The sequence below is a fragment of the Dama dama genome, chromosome 4 (genome assembly GCF_033118175.1).
Source record: "Dama dama isolate Ldn47 chromosome 4, ASM3311817v1, whole genome shotgun sequence".
In the NCBI taxonomy this organism is placed as follows: domain Eukaryota; kingdom Metazoa; phylum Chordata; class Mammalia; order Artiodactyla; family Cervidae; genus Dama; species Dama dama.
This window is the reverse complement of record NC_083684.1, coordinates 66,918,690-66,930,564: the sequence shown is the minus strand read 5'-3', so window position 1 is coordinate 66,930,564 and position 11,875 is coordinate 66,918,690. Positions and strand designations below refer to the sequence as shown.

General features: G+C 52.6%; 1 protein-coding gene across 1 annotated transcript; it reads right to left on the bottom strand.

Moving 5' to 3' along the window:
* LOC133055199 (MLV-related proviral Env polyprotein-like) lies at positions 1-1,926 on the bottom strand. The gene has a single exon (XM_061140626.1). It carries the CDS (start codon positions 1,924-1,926, stop codon positions 1-3), a length of 1,926 nt encoding a protein of 641 aa, XP_060996609.1.
* Positions 1,927-11,875: the final 9,949 nt, after the last annotated feature.

The following is an 11,875-nucleotide window of genomic DNA, read 5'->3' as shown; positions in this document are numbered from 1 at the left end:
TTATAGGACAAGGGGCGCTGGTTCTCTCTGGCTTCTTCCTACTGAATGGGGGCAGCGAGGGATAGGGTGTGGCCGGGATGACAGGGAATGTCTGCCGTTAATTTTGTCACAGAGTGTTCGTTGAAGACCTTGGTACTGCTGTCGCAACACCATCAGCTGGACCATGTTGAGCCACTGTTTGACAAAGGCCAAGAGCTTATTTAAGAGACAGGGCCCGAAAGTTAAGAGCAACAAGAGGATTATGAGTGGTCCCATTAAGGTCGAGAGCAGGGTGGTCAGCCAGGGGGAGTTTTGGAGCCATGATTCGAAGCAACCTTGCTGGGCTTCCCGTTCCCTCTTTCTGCGCTCTAGTCCTTCTCTTACTTTGGCCATGGACTCTCTTACTACCCCTGTATGTTCTGCGTAAAAGCAACACTCTTCCTTGAGTGCTGCACAGAGGCCCCCTTGTTGTAAAAAGATCAGGTCTAGGCCTCGTCTGTTCTGTAACACCACTTCTGACAAAGAGGTTAGGGATTTTTCTAAGGCCATCATAGACTTTTCTATTCGTGCAATGTCTTCATCAGTGGCAACTCTCAGGGTGATCAGGCCCTGATGTTGTGTGGTCAGGGAAGCAATGCCCGTACCCGTTCCGGCCGCCCCCAGGGTGAACAGTGCTGCTAGAGTAATAGCTGTAACGGGCTCCCTCTTATGTCTAGGAGCTGGGGTATCTTGGTCCCAAAAGTTGTAGAGGACCTCTTCTGGGTGGTATGTAACCTTGGGTACTACCACTACCATGACACAGAATTCCCTGCTCTGGTCGAAGACAGCCAAATGGAGACAGGGCGTCAGCCCAGTCCTTGAGCATACCCACCACCCCCCGATTTCGGGAATGACGTAGGTCTCATTGGTGAAGTTGGTGTCATTGTCAGTCTGAGCGCACAGGGTTTGTTTATCTGTAGGAACCGTGCCTAAGCAGGTCCCCGAACCCCATACATATTTCATGGTAAGGCCCACCTTGCGGTCTCCCCAAGAACACTGTGGTGGGTTGGAGAGAGTGGATAAGTTGTAGGTGGCATTTAAGCCCACGGCCTCGTAGTAAGGTGGGTGTAAGGTGTAGCAAAGCCAGCAGGATTGAGTCGCATTAGGATTGGAGTGGTTAAGGGCCCCGTAGGTTTCTTTGATCAAGGCCCACAGGGGTTCTTGGGTTTCTGGTGGGTCTGTCCGGGTTAGCTGAAGAGAGGGGGTAGGGGTAGGCGAGATCACAACATTTGCGGCATTTGTTCCTTGTGGTGAGGGGCGGGGGGGTGCAATAATCTGGTTGGGCCCCACTGCATGGGTCTGGGCGGGTTGCAGGACTTGCTGAACATACAATGTTGCGCTATTGTCTCCCGTGACATAGGTATCATATATCACTACCCCCCAGGACAGCCCGGAAATCCATCTATTTTCGGCCCGTCCCTGCTGTGTAAATGACAGTCGGACCTGGTCGCTGCACTGCCCTGGGTTGGAGGGTTGTCCCTGCCAATCTGATTTCGGGAGAGGATCCGTGAAGGACATATTGATCAGGTCTGGCTTGGTCACCGACCACTTCCGGTACCCATCGTTGGAAGTGACACAGCCCCAGGATTTACAGTAGCGGCTCACCATTCCCCCACAGGTCTTTATGTTTTCTCGCTGATGTCCCGGACAGGCATAAAACCCGAGGGACCTGACCCTACACTTGGAGTATCCTGATTGTTCGATTAACTTTGTAAGGTTAAAGTATAGGTCCGGCCACCACTTATCTTTCAGTTGGGTGGCTGTGGTCTGGTTTAGCTCTTCGTAGGTCTCTCCATTTTTTAAGATCCAGGTGACTTGAAAAGGCTGGTGGGGGTTTTGGTAGGTGTGCTCCCCTTTTTCTAAGACCCCCAGTACCCCCAGAGTAACCCAGAGTAGAGAGTCCCACATTCTTTTGAGGTTGGGGTGAAGGGGGTGTGGCGGACAATCAGCCCCATGGGTCTCGTAGGGATGGGGCTGGTAACCAGGTCAGGGTGTCCCAAGGGAATAGCACCCCAGGAGTAGGAAGCAGATGGCTAGGTATGTGAGGGCCAGGGACAGTCAAAGAGTGGAGGACCAATCTCGGGGGGCTGCAGCCGCTAATCCAATGGCAAAAAGTATGGCCAGAGCTGTGATTGTTAGCAGCCACAGCGGGTGATGCCAGGTCAGCATCGGATATCAGGATGTGGTCCCTCAATTATTTTGGGATCAACGACAGAAGGGTTCGGGTGATGGTCAGTTTCGTTGGCCCTGTGAGGGTGGAGCGGTAGGAGTAACTGGGAGGAGGAGCCTGGGCCAGGGCTACCCCTGTCTCTGGGAGACCCGGGGGAGCTCATATGAGCCGGGTCAGGTGATACCAGGGCTCGTGTCCCAGAAGTTTGGCTGCCGTGGGAGTGGTGAGGATTACAGTATGGGGCCCCGTCCAGCGAGGTTGTAGCGGGTGGGGACTTAAGGCTTTTAGCAGTACCTGATCTCCCGGGGCGAGAGGCTGAGTTGGCCCCTCGTCGTCTGTCGGTTGTGGCAGGACCCGGTCTGCGTGTTCTCTCAGCAAGGATTGTAGGAGGGAGAAGAGGGAGAGGTACCCCGTGAGTGGGGGAGCCTCTCCCTCTGGGAGGTGAGTCAGGAGATAGGGCCTGCCATAGAGCAGTTCAAAAGGGGTCAAACCTGTTTTGGAGTGTGCTGTGGTCCGAATGCGAGTGAGCGCCAGAGGAAGGAGGTCAACCCAAGACAGCCGCAGTTCTGAGGCAAGCTTGGTCAGGTGCGTCTTGATGATGCCGTTCACCCGTTCTACTTTGCCTGACGATTGGGGCCGATAGGGGATGTGGAGATGCCAGTCGATGCCCAGGGCCGTAGCCACCTGGTGGGAGATCTGTGAGATAAATGCAGGCCCATTGTCAGACTGGAGAGAGTTTGGCAACCCAAATCTGGGAATGAGATGGGTCGTCAAGACCTCTGCCACCACCGCTGCCATCTCTCGGGCGGTGGGGAAGGCCTCGACCCATCCTGAAAAGGTGTCCACCAAGACCAGCAGATAGCGGTAGGTTCGATGTCTGGGCATGTGGGTGAAGTCTATCTGCCAATCTTGTCCGGGCATATGTCCCCTTAGCTGGTGAGTCTCCTGTGGGGGTTGGAGTCCTTCTTGAGGAGAGGTGGAAGCACATGTTAGGCAGGAGCGGTGGACCGCATATATGGTCTGTCTGAGATGTAGGGGAGAAAAGACAGGGCTGAGAAAGGAAAAGAGAGCCCTTGGCCCGATGTGGAGGGTATTGTGGATTTGGGATATTATGGCCTTAGCCTGGCGCTCAGGAAGCACTGGTTTATTACGGAGTAGTATCCATCCCGACGGGTGTCTATGAGCCCCTTCCTGTGCCAGCAAGGCTCTGGCTTCCTCGCTGGAATAATCTGGGTTGAGGGTGGATCTCAAAGTCAGCAAGGGCTCAGGGGCTTGTTGTAAGGTGATTTGTCGAGCCGCTTGATCTGCCATATTATTACCCAGAGCGACAGTGTTATGAGTATTTTGGTGTCCCTTGCAGTGTATGATAGCGACCTCTTTGGGCAGAGATAAGGCATCTAACAGTCGAATAATGTGGGGGGCATTACAGATGGGGGATCCTTTAGTGGTCAGGAAGCCCCGCTCTTTCCAGATTGCCGCGTGAGAATGGGCAATCAAGAAGGCATATTTGGAGTCTGTGTAAATATTGGCCCTTTTTCCTTTTGCTAGGTGTAAGGCTCTAGTTAGGGCTGTTAGTTCAGCCTTTTGAGAGGTCATCCCGGGTGGCAAGGGCTGAGCCTCCAGGACTTCTCGGGTGGTTACCACAGCATAAGCCGCCCTTCGGTTCCCATCGGGATCTCACTTTGAGCTCCCATCGACAAACAAAGTTAGCTCTGGATCTGGTGGAGGTTCAGAAAACAGGTTGTGAGGTGGTTGCATAAGGGACTCAAGGACCTCTGGGCATGAGTGGGCTGGGGGTTTTGAGGAGAGGGGGAGGGAGGGCAACGAAGAAAGTGGGTTTAATTGTGGAGAGCGACTCACGGAAACTTAAGGATTGTCCAAAAATACCAGGTGAAACTGCTGGAGCCTGGATTTGCTGAGGTCAGAGAGAAATCTAGAGGCTAAAAGATCGCCAAGGCGATGAGGTGAGAAGATGGTCAGGGGTTGACCATGAATCAGCTTTTTAGCATCAGCGTACAATGTTGCCGCTGCCGCTAGTACCTGCAGGCAGGGGAACCATCCCCTGGCTGTGGGGTCAAGTTGTTTGGATATGTAAGCAATAGGCAGCAGTTCGGGGCCAATCAGTTGCACCAAGGTTCCAAAGGCTATCTCTCCCTTTTCATCAGTGTGTAGATGGTGTGGATAGTTGGGATTTGGGAGAAAGAGAGGGGGTGCAGCCAATAAGGTTGAGCATAAAGCGTGGAAGTCCTGAGCCACTTCAGTGGGGAAAGACAGCGGTCCTGTGGGAGTTTCTTTAGCGGCGGCATATAGGGGTTTGGCCAGGGTGGCGTAGTTTGGGACCCAGTGTCGGAAGAACCCCGTCAGTCCTAGGAAGGACAATATCTGGTCTCCGTTGGCCGGAGGACAGATGGACCTGAGGAGGCTACACCGATCTGCTGTCAGGGCCTTAGTGGTAGGGGTGATTTGGAGGCCTAGATAGACAACAGAAGTCTGAGTCAGTTGGGCCTTGGATTGTGAGGCTCTGTAACCCTGGGAACCGAGGAAATTAAGAAGAGTTGCAGAATGTTGTCGGGAGGTCTCTTCTGAGGGGCTGCAAAGGAGCAAGTCATCTACATATTGGAGGAGGGTGCTAGGGCGGAGCGAGCATCTGGCCAGGTCCCGGGACAGAGCCTGTCTGAAGTAGTGGGGACTGTCTCTGAACCCCTGAGGGAGTACAGTCCATGTGAGTTGTGTGGCCAGCTGGGTGTCGGGGTCAGTCCAGGTAAAAGCAAAGAGGAATTGGCAGTCGGGGTGGAGTGGGATGGTAAAAAAGGCATCCTTGAGGTCAATAACAGTGAAATGAGAGGTTTGGGGAGGTATGGAAGAAAGGAGGGTGTAGGGGTTAGGGACAAGTGGATGGATGGGCAGGGACCACCGCCGCGTTGATCAGGCAGAGATCCTGCACTAGCCGGTAGTCTCCTGAAGCCTTTCGAACAGGGAGGATGGGCGTGTTACAGGGGGAAGTCGTGGGGATCAAAAGACCCTGTCCCATGAGACGGTCGATGATGGACTTTAGTCCCCTGAGGTTACGAGTAGACAAAGGAAACTGAGGCCTGGCTGGGAAGCAGGTGGGGTCTCTTAGCTGGATGAGGACTGGAGGGTGGTGCCGAGCCACCACTGGGACTCAGGTGTCCCAGACCTCAGGATTAACAGAAGAGGTTGGAGGGTCAAAAAGTAACATTAGGAAGGCCCCTGACGTGGGAGCCGATCCTGGAGTTAGGTGAAGAGTGGCCTTCAGCTTAGCGAGTATATCTCTTCCCAAGAGAGGAGTAGGGCAGGAGGGGATGACCAAAAAGGAGTGGGTAAATAGGCAGGAATCTAATTGGCAGGACAGTGGTTGGGTTTGGAGCAGACACGAGGGTTGGCCGTCAATGCCTATAACCGAAGCCTGGGAAGGACGTAAAGTGCCCCCGAAAGACGGAAGGACAGAATAGGTAGCCCCCGTATCAACTAGAATGTTGATGGACTTACCCACTACCTGGAGGGTTACGCTAGGCTCGGCTTGGGTTATTGGGGTCCCCGAGTCTGGGCGGCGTCAGTCATCGTTGAAGCTCAGCAGTTCCAAGGCCGGAGGAGGGCAGGAGGTCTCCCTGGGGTGCTCTGGTCCCCGGCCCCTAGAGGTCAGGGCCCGAGAGGTCCGGGGACAGTCACTAGCCCAGTTTTCTCGTTGTTTGCACAACAGTCACGGCTTGGAAGGAGGCTGCGGACTGGGGCACATCTTGGCCCAGTGTTCTTCTTGGCCGCACTTGAAGCAGGCCCCCAGAGGGGGGTTTTGGGGCCCCAAGCCCACCGCCGGCCGCAGGGCCGCTACCAAGGCCTGGGTTTGCGGGTTTAGGAGGCTTGCCTGAAATTCGGCCTTTTGTTTGAGCCTTGCCTTTCGGCTGGCCTCAGCAGTTTCTTCACGGGCGTTATAAACTTTAAAGGCCATTTTTACCAGGTCTCGAATAGGGGTCTGAGGGCCGTCCTCGGCCTTGGCCAGTTTTTTTCGGATGTCAGGTGCGAATTGGGAGATAAAACGATTGGCCAAGGTAGCTGCCCCAATGGGGGACTCCGGGGACAGTCTGGTGTATTGAACAAGGGCCTCAGTCAGCCGATTAAGAAACATGGCTGGGTTTTCGTCAGGCCCCTGAGTCACCTCATCTAGTTTTAGGAGGTTTACTACGTTATGAGAGGACGTTTCCATCCCATCGAGGATACACTCTATCATATAGCGTACCTGCAGCTGGCCACCACCCCCTTCTTGGTAGTTCCAATCAGGGTCGGTGTCAGGAACTGCCTGAGCTCCCGGGGGGCGCTCGGGGGAGGGGTTGGCACAGTGCCGCTGGTCGGCCTGAGCCTTGGCTGCCGTCCAAATGGCCTGCCTCTCTTCGGGGGGTGGTGGTAGACCCCAGGATGACATATATGCCTTGCCATGGTAGGGTGTAGGTGCGGGTCAGACTCGTAAACTGTTTAATATATTGAATGGGGTTGGAGGAAAAGGATCCCAGTTTGGCCTCAATCTGTGCTAGGTCTTGGAGAGAGAAGGGGACGTGGACCTGGGCTAGACCCTCAGCTCCGGCTACTTGTCGCAGGGGGAGTAGCCGGGCTGGGGGAGGGGGAGGGGAGGCACCTGGAGGGTTGCTGTGAGAGCGAGTGTGGGAGCTAACCGGAGAAGGGGAAGGAGTGACGGGGGGAAGAGGAGGATACAAGATAGGGGTAAGGGCCGGAGGATCTGGGGCCGGCGGTGAAGTCTCGGGGGCGGGAGCAGAGGCAAAAGGGACCGGAGTGGAGGGGGAGGAGGCAGGAGCCGGAGAGGAAGGGGTGGGGGCCGTGGGAGATGCATAGGGAGGGGGGGCCACCAGATCTTCCAGGGGAACAGAGAAAGCAGAGGACTCAGAGACGGGAGGAGTTGGCTCGGTCCGGGAGGGTGGAGTCGGGGGGGCCATGGTGAGTAGGATTTGGCTGGGAGCGCACGTGGTGCACAGGGTGGGGCGAGAGCGCAACGCCCAAAAGGCCTGAACATAGGGGACCTCAGACCATTTTCCCGTTCTCCGGCAATAATTATCCAAATCACGGAGGACGTCAAAGTCTAGTGTCCCTGTGGCTGGCCATTGTGAGCCATTATCTAGGGAATGCTGAGGCCAGGCCTGTGAACACAGAAAAGTGAGCTGCTTGGGGCGGATATCTCCCTTTAGTCTTAGAGTCCACAGGTTAGCCAGCAGGCACTCTAAGGGGGTGGAGTATTGGGGATCGGGTTTGGAGGCTGTCGATCCCATGGCGACCAAGGGGCGTGGAGGTACCCCCGCTGCCCGAACGTCTTTGGGCGTGTCAAGGGAAGCTGGAGGTCCGTACAGCCATTCAGAACGTCTTCTTCACGAGCTGGGGACCGGGAAAGGCTGAAGCCGGAGGTCTACTCAGCCGCTGGGGACGTCTCCCTCACGAGCTGGTGATCGGAAAAGGCCAAAGCCGGAGGCCGAAGCCGGAGGTCTACTCAGCCGCTGGGGACGTCTCCCCACCAGCTGGTGACCGGGAGGGCCCAGTAAGTGCGCACCCGTTACTGGGCCCTAGGAGGTGGTCGCCAGGGAGGGCAGGCCCCAAAGCCGAAGGGACTTACCCCGTATCCTGCCGTCCGGGGGGTTGGTCAGCCACCTGGGTCCGGGGCTATCACGGCGGTGGAGCTCGAGGGGTCCTCAACAGCGAGTGCCGGGGGCCCTCACCTCGAGCCTCACGCTGGGCGCCAGATGTTAGAAAACGCCGCGGGAAGAAAAAGCCACCTCTAAGGACCGTTGATGAAGGCCTTTATGGGCGGTCGCTCTCGGGCAGAACTCCCGGGGGCGGGTGAGGGAGCAGACAAAGGGAGTCTGCAAGGTATGAGGGGTGGGGAGGGGTTTTATAGCCAGGGCCGGCGTCCAAGCCAGGTCTTTTCATATAAGGAAGAAAGCGAAGGCTACAGTGGCAGTTGATGTCCAAAGGCTCCGGGTCGGTACCTGATCGGACCAGGCTGCAGGGGGTCGGTCCCCAGAAGTTTAGCCAGCCTCCGGAACTAGTCTGCCACACTTTTTCTGGAGCATGCCCCAACCTTTCACTCTGCATCTTCTTTGGGCATATTATGTCCCAAACTCGCATACAGGCTGAGAAAATACCTTTAAAGGCATCCACACAGCTCTTTCACCTTCAGCTGCTGTCGTGAAAATGAAGAGAATGTCTTCTTTCGCTCTCCCTTTCTGAGCTCTTTTCTGGCTTCCTCTGTCCCTCAGCTGTAGTGGGTAATCAAGGTTAAGCTGATATGCTAATCACATCGTGGGTTTGGTGCTCACTTTCCCCACTCTCTTTGCAGACCACCCGGAGAGTTCTCTTTCTTTTCACATTAGAGAGACCAAGCCCCAGAACTGTTGCAGGAAGGGGGACCCCTTCCAGGGCCCGAAACTGGGCTCTTGTCTAACATTCGGAAAGGAATTGTCTGAGCAGACACATGTGCTGACAAAGTAAGAGACTTTATTGGGAAAGGGCACCCGGGGGGAGAGCAGTAGGTAAGGGAACCCAGCAGAACTGCTCTGTTGTGTGGCTCGCAGTCTTGGGTTTTATGGTAATGGGATTAGTTTCCGGGTGGTGTTTGGCCAATCATTCTAATTCAGAGTCTTTCCTGATGGTGAACGCATTGCTCAGCCAAGATGGATGCTAGCTAGAAGGATTCTGGGAAGTGGGCAGACACGCAGTGTTTCCTTTTGACCTTTCCTGAACTCTTCCGGTTGGCAGTGGCTTATTAGTTCCATATTCCTTATCAGGAACTCTTGTCTTGAAACAACTCATGCAAATGGTTACTATGGTGCCTGGCCAGGGTGGGCGGTTTCAATCAGTGTGCTTCCCCTAACAGAACAATTCACAAGAGACAAGGGACCCAACCTCTGGGCTACCTGACTCTGCCTCTGAGGGTCTTTGAAACAATGCAGCAGGAAGACCCGCTTCCAGGAGCCCTGAGCTTGAGCGCTCAGCTCTGCCTGCCCCAGAGCTCTGGAGCAAGGGTTGAGAGCGGGATCTTCTAGAAACAAAGAACTTCAGCCTGATTCCTGGGGAGGGGCTCTTTCTCGGATGGGTGTGGCCCTGCAAGGCCTGTGCCTGTGCCCTTGGGGGAGGGGAGGAGAGGGGTGAGTGTTTGGTGGGAATCACCTGGGGACCCTGGGTTCCTGCAAGGCTTTGCTCTCAGAATTCTAGGAGAGATGGCCTGAGTCCTTAGTTTTGCTTTGTTTCTTACTCCCCTCTGTAACCTGGGGACACAGATTTCACAACACGATTTGCAATCTGGCCACCGCTCTGCAGGTGGGCGGTCTGCTACAGCAAGACCAGGATCCGGGAGGTGTTTCCATCACAGCTTTCTTTGAGAATAAACCAGGGGCAGCAGTGGACGTTGGGTTAACAGTGTGTATGTGCAGGGACAGATGCATTTGAAAATGATGCCCTAAAATCTATCCGGTGACCAACCAAGGAAAGAAGTCATAAGTGAACTTACCCATAAATTAACACATGAAACAGATTCTCTGGTGGCTCAGACAGGAGAATCTGCCTGCATGTGGGAGACCCCAGTTTGATCCCTGGGTTAGAAAGATCCCCTGGATAAGAAAATGGCAGCCCTCTCCAGTATTCTTGCCGGAAAAATCCCATGGACAGAGGAGCCTGGCGGGCTATAGTCCATGGAGTCCCAAGGAATCAGACATCGACTGAGTGTCTTCACCTTCACTTTCAACACAGAAAAATGTTGCGGTTCTACTTCATGTTTGTATTTCCAGGCTTTATGAATCATCTGCTACAGTTTGTTCTCTGCTCTTTATGGAGAGTCCTATTTTGTCACATCTTTAAAGGATAATTGACTATGTAAAAACTAAGGTAGGAGCATATCCTTTTTTCTAATAGTATATATTCTAAAAATGATCACTGTACATGCACCAGTACCAATATATTAGAAGATTTAGTTTCACAGCAGAATTGACAGTAAGGTACAGAGATTTCCCATATACATATTTTTCCCATACGTGGACAATCTTCCTACTTATTTCCCGACCAGTGTTTACATTTGTTATCAGAGATGAATCTAGAAAGACATGAAATAATGTTTGTAGTTTCACCTTATGTTTCTTTTCTAGGGGTGTTCACTCTAGGGTCTGGGCAAATGTATAATAACTTGTGTCCATTAAAACGTTTCACACAATGATTTCATGGTCCTGAACTCACGATATTCATAGCCCCTGCTTTGCAACCCATGGCAACCACTGACCATTTTAATCTCTTCTACATTTCTGACTAGATTCTCAGGTGGCTCTGTGGTATATAATCCACCTGCCAATGCAGGTGACCTGGGTGATGTGGGTTCAATCCTTGGGTAAGGATCCCCTGCAGGATCCCTTGAAAGAAGAAATGGCCACCCACTCAGTGTTCTTTCCTGGGAAATCTCACGGACAGAGGAAACTGGCAGGCACAGTCCATTGGGTCCCAAAGACTCAGACACAATGAAGCATATGAGAACATTCACCTACACCACAATGCCAGGTTGTAAAATCCAAGTTCTTGTGGCATTTTCAGATGGGCTTCCTTCACTTAACAAAATGCATGGAATGATTGTCCATGTACCTTATACCTTGAAAGCTTAATATAAAAATTCTTAAGGAGAAGGAAACGGTAACCCACTCCAGTACCCTTGCCTAGAAAATCCCATGGACGGAGGAGCCTGGTGTCCATGGGGTATCTCAAAGAGTCAGAACTGAGCGACTTCACTTTCATCAATAAATTACAATTTTCAAACTCAAAAAAAAAAAAAAAAAAAAAGCTTAATTTCTATGTCTGCAGCTCTAGTCCTGCTCATTATATAGGATCATCAATAACATTTTCTAGATCGAAATATATATATATATATATATATATATATATATATATATATATATATATATATGTTAATACAATATTTTCACAAATATAGACATTAGACCTGTGGACAGAGCGGGAGAATGAGAGGGGGCCCAATTGAGACAAGAGCCTCGACATATATTCACCGCAATGTGTAAAATAGGTAGCAAGTGGGAACCTGCTCTATAGCACAGAGAGCTCAGCGCGGGGCTCCGTGATGGCTAGAGGGGGGGACATGGAGATCGTGGGAGGGAGGTTCAAGAGAGACTGGGTAAACATATACCTATGGTGATTGATGAAGTTGTCCAGCGGAATCTAACACAACATTGTAAAGGAAAACATTCCAATTTATATACATCTCAAACATAAACAAACAGACTGATAATCCTGTGCTTAAGAATCCCCCTGACATTGTGGGGCCCTCGGGCATCATCCCTGGTCCAGGAATACTCCACGTGCTGTGGGGAGACTAAGCCTGTGCCCCACAGCTGCTGAGGCTGGGTGGGACAATTGCTCTTTTCAATGGGGAAGACACAAAAGAAAGTTGCTCACCATCACTAAGTAGTAAGAAATGCAGAACAAAACTACAGTGACGTATCGCCTCATGCCAGTCAGAATAGCAGAAAGCCCACTAATAATGTCATAAATGTGGAAGAGGCTTGGAGATCAGGGAACCTCCTGAATGACTGGAGGAAATGTAAGCTGGTGCAGTCACTTGGGAGGACAGTGTGGAAGTTCCTTAAAAAATGTAACCTCCTGACGTTTAAGGAAATG

Bases quoted from the DNA above. Each gene is read 5' to 3' on its own strand.
- LOC133055199 (XM_061140626.1), bottom strand. From the start codon at position 1,926: ATGTGGGACTCTCTACTCTGGGTTACTCTGGGGGTACTGGGGGTCTTA.